Below are 19,264 nucleotides of genomic sequence, written 5' to 3' on the forward strand. Positions count from 1 at the left end.
ATTTATGCAGCTGGCAACAACAGTGGACCCAGCACTGATCCTTCCAGCACACTTCTGGTCATTGACCTCCAATCTGAACAACAACCTTCTATCATCACCTTCTGTCACCTACCATCAAGTTAATTTTGTATCCAACTGGCTAGCTCTCCCTGGGTGCCATGGGATCTAACCTCACTAACCAGTCTATCTTCTCGAAGGCCTTGCTAACATCCATGTAGACAACATCTACTGCTCTGCCATCATCTATCTTCTTGGTCACCTCACCAAGAAACTCTAAATTTTTGAGACACATATCCCCATGCACAGAGTCATGCTGACTGTCCCTAATCATTCCTTGCCTTTCAAAATGCATGTAGATTCTGTCTCTCAGCATCCCCTCCAACAACATACCAACCGCTGATATTAGCTTTACCAGTATGTAGTTCTCTGGCTTTTACTGGCAGCATTTTAATAAATAATGGCATGACAAAATATTTTGCCAGTTGCATGTATTTGCTTACAAAACACGTTTCCATAATACACCTCAGTACCAGCTTTATGCTGCTATTCGAGTGTACAGTTGGGCTTCTGTTTAAGAGGGATCAATTATAGTCTGCTCATCAGGTCAAGTGGTCATTTTATACATCCACCTTCCTCCAATCGGCCTTAAGGTCTGAAAAATTGAACAATACCACCAATTTCATGTTCTTCCACTAACTAGGTAGTTCAAAAGTATATTAGTGAGGGCACACTGGGAATTTCAGCATGTAACAGCTAAAATCATTAAGGTGCTCATCTTCACCTAGACTGCCAATTTCCATAGCATCATAACATTAACCCTGCATCAGCTACTCTGTCGAGGAACACTCCTACACTGATACCCCACGTTCTACCCTTCAGAGACTTGGTCACTGGGATCTCAGCTGCCTGCATCTTTGCAGCTAATGCAAGGGCCCATCACCCTTCTGTTCACTGGCCTACACTGGCTCCTGGTTAACTAACGCATCAATTTTAAAACTCTCATCTTTTTCAGATCCCGACATGGCGTCATAAAACCATAAGAAGTGGGAGCAGGAGGCGGCCATCTGGCCCCTTGAGCCTGCCCCGTCATTTAACAAGATTATAGCTGATCTTTGAGACTCAGGTCCACTTGCCCACCCACTCACCATAACTCTTAATTCCTTTACTGTTCAAAATTTATATAGCCTTGCCCTAAAAAGTGAGGTAGCTTCGACCACTTCACTGGGCAGGGAATTCCACAGATTCACAATCCTTTGTGTGAGTAAGTTCCTCCTGATCTCAGTCCTACATCTGCTTATCTTTATTTTGAGGCAATGCCCTCTGGTCCTAGTTTCACCTGCGAGCAGAAACAACCTCCCTGCCTCTACTTTATCTATTCCCTTCGTAATCTTATATGTTTCTACAGGATCTCCCCTCATTCTTCTGAATTCCAATGAGTATAATCCCAGTCTACTCCGTCTCTCCTTATAACCCAAACCCCTCAACTCTGGAATCAACCGAGTGAATCTCCTCTGCACCCTCTCCAGTCCGGGTACATCTCTTCTCAAGTAAGGAGGGCGAAACTGCACACAGTACTCCAGGTGTGGTCTCACCAGGACCCTATACAGCTGCAGCATAGCCTCCGTTTTTAAACTCCATCCCTCGAGCAATGGCAGACAACATTCCACTTGGCTTTTTAATTACCTGCTGCACCTGCAATCCCACCTTCAGCAATTCATCCACAAGGACACCCAAGTTCCTCTGCACAGCAGTGTGCTGCAATTTTTTACAATTTAAAACAGTCGATTTTGCTGTTATCCCTACCAAAATGGATGACCTCGCACTTATCAACATTGTATTCCATCTGCCAGACCTTTGCCCACTCACTTCGACTATCTATATCCCTCTGTAGACTGTGTCTTCTACACTTTGCTCTACCACTCACCTTAGTGACATCTGCAAATTTTGACACACACTTACTCCCCAACTCCAAATCATCTATGTAAATTGTAAACAATTGAGGTCCCAACATTGATCCCTGAGGCACACCACTAGCCACTGATTGCCAATCAGAAAAACACCCATTTACCCCAACTCTTGCTTTCTACTAGTCAACCAATCCTCTATCCATGCCAATAAATTACCTGTAATACTGTGCAACCTTATCTTATGTAGCAGCCCTTGATGTGGCTCCTTGTCAAATGCCTTCTGGAAATCCAGATACACCACTTCCACAGGTTCCCCACTGTCCACCAAGTAATATCCTCAAAGGATTCCACCAAGTTAGTTAAACATGACCTACCCTTCATGAATCCATGCTATATGGTTACATCCAGATGTCTTGCTAAAAGAGGTCACTGTTCCTTTCTTTGTAATCTCTTTTCAGTCCACATATCTCACAGGCTGATTGCTGATTGAATCTGGATCTGGATCTGATTAATCTATCCCCAGTGGCTATACTTTCAGCTTTAAGTTCTAGAATTCCCTCCCAAAACCTTCCCTACCTCTACTCTCCTTGAAGGCATTCTATGAAAATTACCTCATCCACATTAATATTATACTGTTTGGTGTCAATTTTTTCTTCATAATGCACCTGTGAAGCATCATGAAATGTTTAACATTAAAGGTACTAGACAAAAGTTGCTTTTTTATTTAACTGCTCATGGGACATGGGCGTCACTGGCCAGAGTGTTTATTGCCTGTCCCAGGCTGCACTTGACAAGGTTCTTGGTGAGCTGTCTTCTTGAACTGCTGCAGTCCACATGCTGTAGGTTGACTCACAATCCCTTTAGTAAGGGAATTCCAGGATTTCAGACCTAGCGACAGCGAAGGAACAGCAATATATTTGCCAAGTCAAGATGGTGAGTGACTTGGAGGGGAAGTTGCGTATGGTGATGCTCATGTGTACCTGCCATTTGTTCTTCTAGATGGAAGTGGTTGAGGGTTTAAGAAAGCGCTTGTCTAAGGGTCTTTGGTGAATTTCTGCAGTGCATCTTGTAGATAGTACAGACTGTCCTTTAATTCTGATATCATTCTAGTAAATCACGTCTGAACCATTTGTGAGGCCTTAAGAGCCTTCCTAAAAGCATGGCATCCAGAATTAAACACATTCCAGCTGAGGCCTAATTATGTTATGAAGAATTAGCAAAAAACTTCTTTGACTTTTGAACATACTGCCTCTACTTATAAGTAAACTACAATCCCAGTCAATTTGGGTGCAAAATGATTAGACTTAATCTTCATTTCCATTTCCATGGTTTATCTTGTCATCTTAGTCCTCATCAAAAATACTGACATTAATTCTCAAACAAAAGAAGCATACCTTTGGTGGGTCCTTGGAACCTATGAGCTTCGAACTAGCTCTGGCTACTCTTTGCAACTTTATTGCCTTCTGCGAGGTAGACAGTTGTTCATCTTTCATTATCATGTTAGGATGCTTTGCCCTTTTATCCAAGAGTGTATTCTTAATATTCAAATTTATTAGCTTCTTTGCATACAAGCCAACTAGTTTCATTTTATTATTTTGTGCTGCTACACTTTTTGTCCTTTCTGAAATTTTTGAGCATGAGTTTCCTCCAATGCCACGTTTAGTCATGCAACAGTTCTGCCTTGTGTTAGTCAGTGTTTGTTTGATGGGTTGCTTAGAATCTTTCACATCCACCTTTGCTTTAGGTGCACAGCTACCCTTCAGAGTACAACTAGGAGACAATTCAAATTGTTTACTTTTGGTTGGATTGGGTAGCTGGAGTATGTCAGTTCTTTTCTCACGTTGAGACATAAAAAATCCAAAAGAAAATCCAGCTTCAATCAGTTTTTGTGTTGGTATGTGTTTTCTTTTACCAAGTACTGGAATATTTCCATCAGTTTGAATGTTGTGCAATACAGTACCTGAATTTTGGTTTTCAGCACCTAAAGATCGGCACCTTGTGTTTTTAACTTTCCTTCCAGATTGCATTTTTTCACATGGAGCAGTTCTAGCCTGCTTTCCTGGGTCCTTGAAAACAGTTTTTAACTGTTCTTGTTTCTTTGTCTCCTGCTTAGACCTCAATTGTGCTGGCACAGGCTGGTCATTTCCTACTGGCTTCCTATCTAGTTGAGTCATCCTCTTCTGCTCATTTCTCACTCCACAAGTGATTTGGTGAACATTTGGAACTACTTTATTCCCTTCATATTTCCCTTTAAACTTTTGAACATTACCTACCACTGCTTTCTCAGACAGTTGATTTGAAGAATTCTCATCCAGAACTTGTGTCTCAGTTTTGGATGACATGGTCATAGAAGTGTCATCAGAAAATGACTCCATTAGTTTTGGAGTCTGATCTAATGATCTAGAACAATTTGGTAGCATTCTGATAGATGCACATCTTCTGAGAGTAGCATTTTGCAGGCAACTTGGTATTTTGCTACCCAAGTCTGTTAAGTTACAAGTGCTATAATTCAAAGATGAATTATATGAATGCCTCGTCTTCCGTCTGGCACTAGGTACACCATCTGTCAGGCAGGGTGAGACCTTAGATGTTGTGCTTCCTTGCAAGGGAGAACTTTTTACAGACATATAATTGGCACATCTTCTACTTTTTCTAGTCAATGAACTGCCTTCCGTATCCTTGCTGTCATTTGACTGAGGTTTTGATAACGCTGTTTGTTGTTTCCTGTCTTCTCTGCAGAACGTCTTCCTATTCCTCAATACATTTGGCAAAATACTGGAATCTAATTTGCAGTGTTGTGATTTCTTTGTTAAAGGTATATTCCTCTGGCTATTGCCTTCACTAAATTTATTCACATGCTGGATTTTCTTGTCAAGACAACTGCTTCGGCTTTTAGGTTTAGCTTTAGGATTATTTACTTGTGTCTTAGTTGGAATGCAAGCCATTTCCTTTTTGGCGTGACCCTGAGAGACACTATTTTTACGACTTAAAGATTTTGATTTGTTTAGTGCAAGCATTGTTTTGTTTAATTTTTGATTGTCGACTTTTTGTTTCTGTACTGATGGCAGAATCTTTTCAATGACAACAAAACAATTGGCAAGTGCTTTTGCTTTAATACAGTCATCTTGCAATTGAGTTTTTGCAATGTCTATTTTTCTTCTCTTTGTCCCAGTAAGCAATGAATAATTTTTTACTTTAGGCTGTCTAAGTCTTCTCTTTTGTTTCCAACCAGCCTGTTCTTCACCATCTGCAACAGAAGTTTTCCTCCGTAACCCTAAAACACTAAGCAATTTGTATTTCTCTGTTGTGTTAGGAGAATAAAGTTCTTCTTCAGTGGTCATTTGTCTAACAGGTGATCGGAGAAGTGCATTCATTCCTTTACAACCAGAGTTGTCCTGAGTGCTGACAATGTTACGATTCAAATGCTTTGACATTCTTGTACATGGTTTGGATTTTATGGGAGCTTTCTCAAAGTTGCATTTTCTTTGCCTAGCATTTCTTGACATGCCAGCTAATCTAAAATCTAGCGAATTAGGGACACTACTCAATGCTTTATTTGCAGATGGACATCTTTGTGGGGAGAGAGATTTAACTTTTGAGAGGATTTTAGATGGAGTTTTATCATAAAAGTCAAATAATTTAAATCGTCGATTTGAACTCTCCAATGTTTCTGCTTCAAGGTTATTGGCAGAGGTTTCACAATGGATTGGAGTCACTTTGTCTTTGAGAAGTCCTGATTGCATTTCTTGAAATTTAACAGTAAAATCTGAGACTTTTGTTTCTCCTTGAATCATTGCTGAATGTGCTCTTGCACCGAATACATTTCTGTCCACTTTTTGATGTGTTGTGCCATCTTCTAACTGACTTAACTTTGAACAAATATCTGAAACATGCTGTCTAGCTCCAGTTAAAGACTGATCAATAAAAGCTTCAAATGAAGAAAATTCCTTTTTCTCTTCGTTGCTTTCCTCATGTGCTTTGTTGTTCCCTGTTCCATGGAATTTATGCAACGCTGAACACATCTCAACCACTTCCCAAATCCGCAGGTGTCTTGCTAAAGCAGATGTCTCAGCAAAATAATCCGGTTTCAGTGACAACGAAGATGTGTACGAAAATTCCAACAGCGGAAGGAAACTCTTGCTACTGAAGCCTAGAAGGCAAAACAAAATTATAAATTGCATTTATCTCCTTAAAAGAGTAAATACTTTGGCACTTTGCTCAATAAATGATGGTTCTACAAGCAACACTTCTTCCGTTTTCAAGTGTTATTAACAAAAAGTTAAAAAAGGAAATAAGGTATTTCACTTTGAATTGAAGAACCTAAATTTTTTTCTTCCCCCCTGATAGCAAATAACAAATTTGACTTCATCCAGTGCTATCTGAAAACAGTTTCAGGATCACCATCACAAAGGATTCCTTAAGACTAGAAATGTAATTCTATTGAAAATTTGGACCGATTCTCCCGAACTTCATTACTGAAGTACATTTCTAGCATATTTTTGGTCTCGTCTATGCTTCCTTCCAGTTCACATTCAGTGGAATCAAACTTATTCCATTTGATGATTGTATTGCACTATATGGTTTCTATTTCCTCAAGTTTGGATTTACATCTGAGGCAACTTCTATGCTTTCACAAGAGACTTTCACTAACTTTTAAAATCATGATTTTAAATAATGAGCATTTAAACATTTATCACAAGTTACTCTGATAAAGGTAAAGTTGCCATAGTCCAATTAGACTCACTAGAGAGAGACAACTAATGGTGGTTCAACCAGAGGCTCATCACGCTCAGGCAAGGGAAAGGGCTGCAAAGGAGTGCGCTCTGTGGTAACTCGGCTGGTACAAAAGTTGAACATACACTGTTACCATTATTCTGCATCACAGACCAGCCAGCCAACTCAGCTGTGATTCAATAACTGTTGAACCTTTAAGGCAATCAATTCACCTTAGAAAATATAACAGAAGCAATTTCATGTAATATGCATTGAGAATATTAGCTCTAATGAGAAATTTGCACAGTGACACCTCAGTCACAGAGAAATTCTTGACATTGGACATGAAATAAATTTATCAAACTAATGTTTTTCTGCAGTATCATTTAATCTAAACTTTCTGAACTGGAGCAAACTACTAAAATCATCTTGATGTTGCAACTGTACAAACATTACAACCTTAATTGGTGGCCTTAAAATTTAATAAGTGGCATTCTTCTAAATACACTGAAAAAATAGCCTGGCTTATAGGGTAAAGTCATAAAGGTACATACCTTGGTGCCCTGGGCCACATGAGGTTTAAACTTGTACTTTCAATAATTTGCACTTTACTCAAGTTGGTAATACCAACAGATCTTAATGTTTTCCTCCAAGTTCATTCATGAGTGAACGGTGCTCAAAACAGCACTTCCAAACCCATAAAAACTAAAAGTATCGGTAAGTTAAAAAGTAAAAGCAGTAATTGAATTACTTGTGCATCACGGTTTACAACACAAAGGCAGTCCATTCGGCCAACAGGTTTATGTCAACGTTTATGCTTCACACAAGCCTCCTAAATTACTTCATCCTCTGATACCACCATACATTTCTATTTTCTTCTACCAATATTTAACTAACTTTTCTTAAAGTGAATCACTTGTTTACCTCAATCATTATTTGCTGTACATCATTTCACATTTTAACAACTTAATAGGAAATTCATGAAGAACTTTTGTTAAGATTATTCATCAAATTATTAGTGGAAGAGAATTAACTCTAATGTCCTTCGATGGTCAAACTTCAGCGTCAATAAGCCAAAGGTTGAGCTTTTCTGGCAAACAGAAGAGGCATTAAATGCTCAAAAGCTATTACTGAGGATGCTGGAAGAATGAAATAAAAACTCGGCTACATCTATCAAATAGTTAATATTTTGAGTCTTACATGACAGTTCTTCAGAACAGAGGAGTTCTGAAGTGTCATATTGAATATGAAATATCATCTGTTTTGCTCTTCAAATATGTTGCCAGAATTGCTACGTTTCTATAGATTTTTTTTGTTTCAGCAAAGGTATATAACCTTTTACAATCAAAAACAGTAAAATTCTCAACATTTAAAAGCCTAACTGTCAACCTTGGTTGACCCATACAACATAAAACTAAAAGCAGGCTATCCTACTGCCAGTTGAGTAAGTCCCCTCAACCTGATGAGTGGCAGCCCAGAAAATTGAAGGAAGCAGCTAGAGAGATACTGGATGAACTTGCATATTGGAAAATCTTGGGGCCAACTGGTTTTCGGAAAATAATGCTTTTGGTTTTCAGATCCATTAGGACACCATCTCAGACACGATCAAGCCAATTTGGATCCATTCCAGTCCTTTGCTTTAAAAGCAAAGACTTCTTTTCCCCCCAAAGCTCATTTCCTAACTGCCCAAACTCAGGACGGTCTGCCTGAGTCCACTTTCAAAAGACCTTTCAAAAACAAAGTTTTTGGACAAGTTCAGCAGGTCTGGCAGCATCTGCAAAGGAGAAAAGAGTTAGCATTGTTCTGAGGAAGGGTCACTGGACCCAAAACGTTAACTGTTTTCTCCTTCACAGATGTCGCCAGACCTGCTGAGCTTTTCCAGCAACTCTGTTTTTGTTCTGATTTACAGCATCCGCAGTTCTTTTGGTTTTTATTCAAAAGACCTTTGGTTTTTAGGTCTTTGCAGTTTTCAGACGTATGGATTAAGGTACTTCACCTACAGTAGTCTTCCAAGAATACTTGGGTTCCAGGAAAGGTCCAGAGAATTGGAATGCTGCCAATGTAAACACTCTTATTCAAAAAGGGAGGGGTTTAAAAAAGATAAAATAGATCAGTTAACTGAACACACAAAAACAAATTGTTGGAGGAGTTCAACAAGTCTGACTTGAATGTTAAATCTGATTTCTCTCCACAGGCGCGGACAGACCTACTTAGTTTCTCCAGCAATTTGCTGTGTTTCAAATCTCCAGTATCCACAGTTTTGTTTATTTTGGCAGTTATTTTAACAACTGCCACTAGAAAAACAAGACCGTTTATTATAAAAGATGAAACTGCACAGCATTTAAAAACGCATAATAAAGCAGAGTCAGCATTGCCTCATTAAGGAGGAATTATGCTTGACGAATTTATTAGAATTTTTTAAGGCAACACGATGCAGGATAGATAATGGGGAATGTAACGATGCAAGACATTTCCATTTCTAAAGTGCATTTGATAAGACACCACCCACATGACTACTTAATACGACAGGAGTCTATGGTGTCATGGTATTCTAATAGTATCAACGCAGGGATGGCTAACAGTAGACTTGGTATAAGGTTGGGAGTGGTGGGGTTTTCAGGATAGCAATTTGCAACACAGGGATCAGAGTCGGGTTCACAATTATTTATAACAGATATCAATGGCTTAGGGGCAGAAAGTGAATATTCTCTTACCAAGTCTACGGATGAAACAATTATAGGCAGACGGAAAGTTGAGAGGAAGACAGGATGCAGAGAAGCGAGTGGGCATAGTAGCAGCAGATGGACTATAATGTGAGGCAAGTGAGAGATTATATACTTGGCAGGAAGAATAGAGGAGCTAAATACTATTTAAACAGAGAGAACTGTAAAAAAGTACACAGAGATTGGGGATCCTCACACATAAACCACAAAAAGCTAGCATACAAGTTCAATAGGTAACAGTGAAGGCAAATGAACTGTTAACCTTTATTTCAACAGGAATAGGGTATAAAAATAGGAAGGATTTGCTAAGATATTACAAAGCAGTTATTAGACCACAACTGGTACGGTGAACTGTTTCGGTTCAATCTAAAGATTAAAGATACACTGACATTGGAGACAGTCCAGAAAAGGTTCACTAGGTTGATCCCTAGTAGAGTAATTTTTTAAAAAGGAGTAGAGGTTGAGTAGATAGGGTCTGTATTTATTGGCATTCAGAAAAATGACAGGTAACTTTCATGAATAAGTTTCTTAAGGAGCTGAAAAGGGTAGATGCCAAAGGGTTGCCTCACCTTGTGGAAATGTCTGGAACCAGATCGCATAATCTCAGAGAAAGGGATTGCCCCTTCAAGACAAAGATAGAGGAGGACTTTCTTCTCTCAAAGGATAGGGAATCTGTAGAATTCTTTACCACAGAGAACTATAGAGGCTGGGCCCTTAAGTATGTTCAAAGCTGATAGAGATATTTTTAAGTCATAAGGCAATAAATGGTTTATGGGGATAAGACAGGAAAGTGGACTTGAAGATGATCAGATCAGCCATCTCACTGAATGGCAGAGCAAACTTGATGGCCAAATGGCCTACTCTGGCTTGACATCTATGGTCCAGAGCTACTCAACAGCAATTATGCTCTGGCCAGTCACCACAGTATGTCAAAGACTCACCTGTAACACTTGCAAAAGTACAAGAAAGAATTTGACTCTACTTGGTATCCTTCACATCCTCAGTAAGTTCCAAAATGATCTATAAATTGATCTTTTGAAATGTGGTCATTTTTTCTTTGGCGATCATAACAGCCAAATTGCATATGTTGAGGTATCTCAACAAGTAATGAAATAAATAACTGGTTAATTGAAGGCCAAATCTAGGTAGAATAACAAAGGATTCCCTGCTCTTCGTCAAATAATGCAACATAATCTTTTACGTCCAAATGATGTCAGAGATATGGTTTGAAGTCTTATTTTTAAAAATTCATCTCTGACACAGCACACCACCCCCTTCAGTATTGAAGGGGTTTAACTGTCAGCCTACATAACACGCTCAACTCTGCAGCATGGAGTTGAATCCATGTCCTCCGAACTAGTCAGTGCACTACATTAAGGTGACATTAGAAATAAAACAAATAATCATTTCAAAATGCTTCACCTTTCAAATCCACAATTTTATTAGAAGTAGATCCCTTCTCTGAAAACAGATCCTGGAAGTATTCACTAACAGCTGCTAACACAGCACGATGAGCTGGATAGGATGTTTTCTCCACTATCAAAGTTACATCACAAAAAAGGCCTTTAGAGCGTTGATTGTTCAGTCTCTCAAGCACTTTGGTGCAGTGTGTAGGCAATTCACGAGTTATATGCTTTTCTTCTGAAATCTGCCAAAAAAGTATACAAATGTAACTTTTCACAACATTTATTTCACTCCTTCCATCTGGGAAATCTGATCTCCATTAGTAGCCTTCCCAGACAGGCTCAAACACAATTTAAACATCACAAACACAAATTAATCTCCTGCCATTTTGTCATAAGGTGTATCAGTACTTCAAGGCAGAAAATGGAATCAACTCACAAATTACAGACTGCAAGTATACATGATTTACAATGGGTACAATTTTAGATAAATGTTTGATATTGTTTTGAATTTTAACCTGTAAAGGTAAAGTTGCCATAATGCTACCAAGCCATAGGCGCTCTCTTATTACAGAAACACAACCGGTGGTAGTTTAACACAAGAATTTCTACACCTCGGGCAAGGAGAGAAGTTAAAAAGTTAGGATCTTCATGGTAAATTACAACCTGTATGGGAACTGAATGCATGCAGATGGCATTGCTCTGCTTTGCATATCAGCCATCCAGCCAATAGATCCCTTTTCATTTGTATTAGGCTAGAAACAATATAAATACTGCATATACCAAAAGAAGAAAAAAAACACTGCTTGCATCAATATTATAACTTGAAAGCACAAAAAAACTCAAAACAAACCTGTAGAAGAGTTAACGATCAGCATTTTAATGTGACCGATTTGTTTATTAAACTCCTCAAAGCAATGCTTATAAGAATGTCAGTAAAAATCAACATGCTTCTGGGATCTTATTAACCTGAGGCTTAGACTTCTCTGAATTGATTCTACTTTGGCCTCAATATAAACACTAAAAACGCAACTGTTTTCAATACTGGAGTCCTTAATACATCAAATTAATTTCTCTGGTAGACTGACAAAGTTTGTTTCATTCATCATGCCCGTGCTTGCTGACTTAGTTATATCCGGTTCAAAAACATTAGTAATTTTAAAATTCTCATCCTTGATTTCAAATGTATGGCTTTGCCCCCTCCTATTGCCATAACCTTCACGCCCTTCTACCCTTAAAGATCTCTATGCTATTCAAATTCTGGCCTCAAGTACCCCAAATTTTATTGGTTCGGCAATTATGGCTGTGTTCCACCACCTAAGCCCATGTGCATTTTTCCCTTTTGAAACATTCTTTCTTCAACCTTCTACAGCCCTGCAATCTTTTGAAATATCTGCATTCCTCCAGTTCTGGCCTGGTTACCATTCTTGATATTAAACTGTCTCAACACTGAGCTGTGGAATTTCATCCCTAAACCTCTCCATTTCTCCATTGCTCTCTCCTTCTCCTTAAAACTCAGCCGGATGACCAAGCCTTGGCCACATATCCTAATATCTACCAGTGCGACTGTCAAATTTTGTTTGACAATACTCCTGTGAAGCATTTCAAAATATTTTATTGTATTAAAAAACACTATATAATCAGTTATGATCTAGAATGGCAAAGCTGACTTGAAGGGTAGAATGCTTACTCCTGGTCCTCTGCTGCTACATAAATGGATGTTACTGTTAGTCATTAGGACTGGATTACTTCACCATTAGCAGTAATTTTTGAAAATATCAGATTTTAAACCTAAATCACATATTCCCACACATCTGTGATACCCTTTCACCCTTTTGTTTGAGTAGAATCTATCCAATACTGCCTTTAAAATGATTATTTGAAACAGAATTGGATACAGGATGAAAGAAAAGGAAAACAGCAGGAAATGCGATTAAAAATCCATGGCTGCAAATGGAGTTTGAACACCAGTCATAATGGGCTAAAGAGCCCAAGAACCTATTCAGGACAAAATTTATATTCAGCTAAGCAAAACAAATTAACATGACCACACTTATAGCTTTTCTACTCCTTCACCCATAATTCTCATAAATCTAATACTATCAGCTTATTTTCCCAACACTTACCAGAAGATTATCTTTTCCATCTTTACATTGATTGCATCCCTGGACATAGTCTCTGATGTCCGGAAACATCCCTGAAATAGATGGAGTTGCATTAGAAAATATATAAACTGATCAATTTACACTAGTTGCATTAGTTACATTTGCTCTTAAACCACTTCTATGGTCTCGTTGTCAAACATCCATATAAAACTACATGTAGCTTTTGATGGTATTATAGAGAAAATAACCACACGACTAACACAAGACTTTGCATCAACCTCTGATTACATTCTTCCATCACTGTAGAATCTGTCCAGGATCTTTTCATCCAAACCACATAACGACTCAAAAGTTATGAACCGATTGTTTTGATTTGTCATCTCACTAGAATTCTAATATTCTTGTATGCACAAAATAAATATTGAAGGAACCCAGGAAAAAAACACCAAACCTACGGCTCTCGGAAAGTAGCAGTGAACATGTCACATTGGTCGGTCTTAATTCTTCAACAGTTGCTGCACATCTGATTTCCTGTGCTTTAAGGAAGATTACCTATTTCATAAACAACGGATTCCAGAGGCAAGGCAAAAATATAATTCCACAAAATAGACTTTTGCCAAAGTATCTGCTCAAAACGAAACAGTACCTCAGCTGATTTCTCAAGTGTGAATGGCCGTTCAACTGACAAAATTCACAGCAAGTTACGATGCTGTAAATTTCTAAAGCATCCTTTAATACTCCCTAAAATTGAATTGACTTTGAAATGAAACTTGCATGAACTTACGAAATTTCTCAAACCGTGACCCAGCTTCAGATACATGAAAGATAGTCCCCAGATATTCTCATGAGATCACAGCATCACTAGCAAGGCCAACATTTACTGTACATCTAATAACTGCCCTCAAGTTGTTCCAGATGAGTGAACCTCTCGAACTGTTCCAATCCACAAAGTATAGGTACATCCACAGTGATGTTGAGAGGGGAGTGTCACGTTTTTGATCCAGTGATATGAAAGGAACAGCAATGCAGTTCCAAGTCAGATGATGGGCTTGGAGGGGAGTTTGCACGTGGTGGCAAGTCCACATGTCTATCGCCCTTGCACTTCCAGGTTGCAGAAGTCAAGTTTGGAAGGTGCTGCAAAAACCAAAACAGAAAAAACCCTGTCAAGTTGCTGAAGCGTACCCTGCAGATGGTACACAGTGCATCAGAGGCTCATGAAGCACATGTTTAAGATGGTGGGTAAGGTGATGGTCAAACAAGCTGCTTTATCATATCTAATGCCCAGTTCCTGAGTGTTGTTGGAGCAACATTGTCAATGCTCAGTACCAACAGTTGATACCATCCACAACGGGTTCCTGTGGTTCAGTGGTAGTATCTCTACCAGGAGCTCCAAGTACATGACTTAGCTGTTCCAGAGGTGTGTAATAACATCTGAATAAATTAATTGGAAAACAGTTCCAGTATCACCTACAAGATGCACTACAGAAATTCGCCAAAGATTTTGTACTGCACCTTCCAAAGTCATAACGCCTACCGTCTAGAAGGACAAGGGCAGCAGATACACGGGAAACCCACCATCTGCAAATTCATCTCCAAGCCATTCACCATCCTGACTTAGAAATGTATCACCATTCCTTCACTGTCACTGGGACAATATGCTAGAATTCCCTCTGTAGCAGCATTGTGATCTACCTACAACATACAGATGGCAGAGGTTCAAGAAGGCAGCTTTCCACCAACTTCTCAGGGACAAGGTGGGATGGGCAATAAATGCTGGCTCAGCCAGCATTGCCCACGGCTCGAGTGAATTTTTAAAAAGTATACATTTATTGAGCCAAGTGGAGAATATTTCATTGCAATCCTAACTTGAATCCTGTAGACTTTGGTCAGACTTTACGGTGGCGGGGGCTGAAGTTCATGCCTCTAATCTGTTCTTGTAGTTACATAGCTGCTTCAGTTAAGTTTCTAATCAATGAAAACACCTTCCAAGATGTTGATGGTTGGGGACTCAGCTATAATAAAGCCCCTGTGCAAACGATCATTGCTTGGCACTTATACCACACATTACTTGTCACATATCAGCCCAAGCCTAAATGCTGTACAAGTCTTGCTGCATGTGGAAAAGGCCACGTTCAGGGAGATAACTTCCTCCATCCCATCTAAAACAAGTGTAAATCTCAAAATTCATCACTCATTTTTAAAGGAATGCATTTATGTGTCTTTAAAAAAAAATTTACATTCCAAAGGAAAAACCAACTGCCACTGGGATCTGCGGCACCAAACCAATACTAGGTCCTTCAATTGTGGTGAGAGATAATGGGAACTGCAAATGCTGGAGAATCCAAGATAACAAAGTGTGGAGCTGGACGAACACAGCAGGACAAGCATCTTAGGAGCACATAAATTGATGTTTCGGGCTCTTTGTGCTCCTAAGATGCTGCTTGGCCTGTGTTCATCCAGCTCCACACTTTGTTATCTAGGTCCTTCAATGCAACCCGGGACCATAATTCCACTTTGCCAGGATTCAAATGCAGAATTCCAGACTTGGCACCACTTCTTAATAGTATTTACAATGGTCATTTTAAGCATTCCTTTATGAACTCAAGCTCTTAATGTTGTTCTCCTACAATTTGTAATCTCCATATTATAGTTGAATTCTGAAGGACTTGATAGGTTTGCCATACATGCCTTAGGTGTTCAGAAATTATTACCTTCCTCAGCCTTCAGCTGACTTCTACACAGTTCCTTCTTTTTATATGAGAAATACTTAATTGTATTCCTCTTTTGCATTCATTGGCAGCTGTGAAATTGACTAGTGTGAGGAGGCTCCTCTTTTTCACCTTCACATGATAAAGTGTGATAAATTCCCAATGGTGACTCAGATTAAAAATTCACAAAGCAGCTTTGGTCACAAAGATGCTTGTTCTTTACTTTCATAAGAAATTCAGGAAAGGGGCACGATATTTTCTGAGCTAGTGGTCAATCCACAAGTTCCTAATTCTTGGTGCTACACTATCTTTCTCTCCACCTCCCCCAAAAAAGTAGTCTATTCCTCCTCTCCACATCCTTCTGCATAAAATTTCTAAGTCTAAACTTTCCCAAGTTTATCCATTCTCCTTTACTTTAGGGATTCACGGAACTCCAAAAATAATTAGTAAACATGCTTAATAGTCATAAATAGACAAAAAAATCTCCACCCCTCTTTATCATCAGAAAAACCTGTATTACGCTAGTTTGCACGGCGGTTGTCATCTTTGTGCTGTCTTCAATATCGAAGTATCCCTGGCCGTCAGTAGAAGGCCTTTACAACATTTTTCCAGATGTCAAACCAGCATCTTGTCCAGGTGCATATCTCCTCCACGTTGTGCTTTACTTGTATGATTGTAATTCTAACATCTAATTAGATTTATAGCCAGTGTTATCAACCAATACCTCGAATTCCCATGTTGTGCCCTGTATCGCTGCATATGGATTTCACCACTTGCCCATATCGAATACTAGTGGCCGCTTATTTATCAGCTCACCCTCCAAAATGGTATTAATTTCTTTTTCTTGCATATTTTGCCATATTCTCCAAATGTAAGATATTTTACTGTCACCAATTAAAATATTCCAAATGTCATGTAAAAATGGCTGCATGTAATTGTTTTTGTAAATTATTCATTTTACCACATCCATAACTTAAATCAAAGACATCAAGTTTAAAATTAATAACCAAAGAATTGTCATTAATACAGCTTTGAAATTAAGTTCAAAAACTAAATGCCAAAGTTTGGGGAGCAACCTTAGGATCTATTTCTCCATAGAAACTATAGTTTTGAAGGAGGTTTGGAGAGATATGGGACAGGCAGATGGGACTAGTTTAGTTTGGGATTATGGTCAGCATGGACTGGTAAGGACCAAAGGGTCTGTTTCCGCGCTGTATGGCTCTCTAATATAGATCTCACAATTGTAGGTTCAACTCAACTGCTGCTTACCATTCCACAGCATAAGTCAGATGACACACTGGTCAGGCAAAAAAGCCTCGAAATTTGTTCAAGGCACAATGGGTCAGTAACTCCATTCTCAACAAATTGAGAAATTTGACAAGAACCAGCTTTTACCATAAATACTGCAATCATGATTTTCTGCCACTAGAGGCCCTTAATGAGCTACCTAAGTAGGACAGCCCGCTAGCAATGGAAAATACTGAAGTAGGTACTACAACTATGGACTTATAGGGTACTTGCACAATTTCCTAAACAATGAACGAGTTGCATTAAAAAAGGAACTGAAATTTCAGATAACTTTATAGCCACTTGACACTAATAGCTCTACAACAGAAATGCAGTTGAACCGAAAGCTTGAAAAAAGCTGGATTCAACCGGCATGGCGAAAGAGAGCAAAGCAAATAAGATTTGGACAGGACGTGGCTCAGATTACCAAACAAACATGACATCACGAACCCAGGTTGTCCACGGAAACCAACCTTCATTACATCCTTTGTACCACTGGAAGCTCTCTATATGTACTCAAGAATGTCAATTAACCCAAATTTCTTCCATTACTCAAAATCGGAATTTATTTTTAATTGTTAGTTACTACTGACATCTTTCTTGTAATTCAGCATATTGCGCCATTAACCCCAACCATTCCATTGAGCTCTCCGGCCTTCAGGAGATGTGTCCGGCTTTACAGAAACAAGGTGGCGCAGGGAAGCAGCGACAGGCCAAATCACACTTGTGCATTTCTAACAGTCAGTTCAACAAATCAATGATCGCTGCAGGCGAACTGAGCAATCTGGCCCCAAACCGCCTGACTAAAAATAAACTTTTAAGAAAGCTGGAAAAACAAAGGGGAAGACAGCGGTTTAACCGTGCGGATTTAAACAAGTCCAGCAACTGGCCATTTTAAAGTTTATGAAAACACATTTAGAAACCGTGCTACATCTAGACTTGGGATCTTGAACGCATCCCCAGCTGGAAAAAAATTCGGAGTGAGTGTAAAAGAAACCTGGGTGTTGCCACAACTCCCAGAAAGACTTCAAACACCGAACAAACTTCATCAAAACCATTGAATCGAGCAAAACTGTCACATGACATAAACATAAGCCCTGGTGAGCAGAGGGTGCAGGAGTCAGAGAGGTAGGTAGATCCTCCTGAAAAGCAAAGTTGCACAAAAAAAGGAAACTGAAGATTTTGACTTTGCATTCCACCACAGACGCACGAATTGATGATGGGTTGCAAATTAAGCGCAGGCATTTTCTCCATTACACTATCTACTCTCCCTCTCAACCCACCCCCCTCACCACAACCACCAAGAGTTTAAAAGAAAGCGGGGGGGGGAGAGGAGGGCGTTGGTGAGAGAGAGAGAGAGAGAGAGAGAGAAAGTGGTCGGCGGGAAGTAAAGGCAGGAGTCAAGGCGAGGAACCCACCTTCCCACCAGTAGTTCTCGGAAACATTTTTGTAGGTCTCCTCCATGGTGCAGTGGCGGTGCCCGGGGGCCGGCTGCTGGTGGAAGGCGGCGATGACAGCCCGCCGCTGCTCCTCGGCGGGGGCCACCAGCACCTCGGTGTAGCTGGTCGCCCCTCTCTCCAGCCTCTTGCGGTACAAGGTGCCGTCGATCAGCTCGTAACCGGAGGCCGCCCAGGTCGGATCGCCCGAGTAGGCGCCGGCGACCTTCCTTCCAGAATGTTCTTTTTCCTCTTTTTCTTCCTCCTCCTCCTCCTCATCGTCGTCGCCTTTGCCCAGCTCCCCACCGCCGCCGCTGCCTCTCTCCGAGCCGGGGAAACACGGCTCATCCCTGTCCTTTAAATACCGGCTGGTCACCACCTCATATGTGCCGCTGTCGCCGGCCATTTTCCAGGCCCCTATTTTCTTATTGAAGAATAAATAAATTAGTTGATTCCGTCCCTTCTTTGGTGTGTTTTTTTTTGTTTTGTTGCTGTTGTTTTCAATTTTGTGGCTTGCCTCTTTTTTTGGGGAAAAACAAATTCTTCTCTTTCTCCACTTGAGTTATTCACGTCGCCGGTCACTCCCTAAACACTCCCACTTCTCTCTCACTCCTTTTTTTTAAAAAGAAATGTTATGCTCAATACCTCCCTCAGTGGCCAAACGCCGCGGAGACAACTCGGCCTCAACAACTCTTGAAGCTCTTTTCACCCCCCCCCCGCCGGTTCACCGACTCCTTTATATAACCTCGGAAATCAACCTAGCTTGATGGCCGGCGACCAATCGTGTCCTTCCAAGGTGGCTATTGGGCCTCGTATGGGGGTTCCGTGTACCGATTGGTGGAGATGAGGGGGCGGGGCCAGTAATGACAAGGGTGGGCGAAAAAAACTCGACGACTAACGTCGCCTTGCTATTAAGGTAGGGTGGCCGAGCGCTCGAGCCGGCTGCTGGAGCACAAGGCGCCATGCGCCAGCCTGGAGTCAA

At 40.1% G+C, this 19,264-nt stretch overlaps 1 protein-coding gene across 1 annotated transcript in view; it reads right to left on the reverse strand.

The window, feature by feature from the left end:
* The window catches only part of si:dkey-229b18.3 (uncharacterized), a 42,885-nt gene extending 23,904 nt beyond the window's left edge, over positions 1 to 18,981 (reverse strand). The window contains exons 1-4 of the mRNA XM_059650169.1: positions 18,265 to 18,981; positions 12,873 to 12,943; positions 10,766 to 10,991; positions 3,302 to 6,057 (exon numbers count right to left, since the gene is read on the reverse strand). Of these exons, the coding sequence (XP_059506152.1) occupies positions 3,302 to 6,057; positions 10,766 to 10,991; positions 12,873 to 12,943; positions 18,265 to 18,688 (3,477 nt within the window). The 5' untranslated portion in view covers positions 18,689 to 18,981. The remainder of the gene's footprint in view (positions 1 to 3,301; positions 6,058 to 10,765; positions 10,992 to 12,872; positions 12,944 to 18,264) is intronic.
* Positions 18,982 to 19,264: the final 283 nt, after the last annotated feature.

Source organism: Stegostoma tigrinum, chromosome 12 (genome assembly GCF_030684315.1).
Source record: "Stegostoma tigrinum isolate sSteTig4 chromosome 12, sSteTig4.hap1, whole genome shotgun sequence".
NCBI classification, from domain to species: domain Eukaryota; kingdom Metazoa; phylum Chordata; class Chondrichthyes; order Orectolobiformes; family Stegostomatidae; genus Stegostoma; species Stegostoma tigrinum.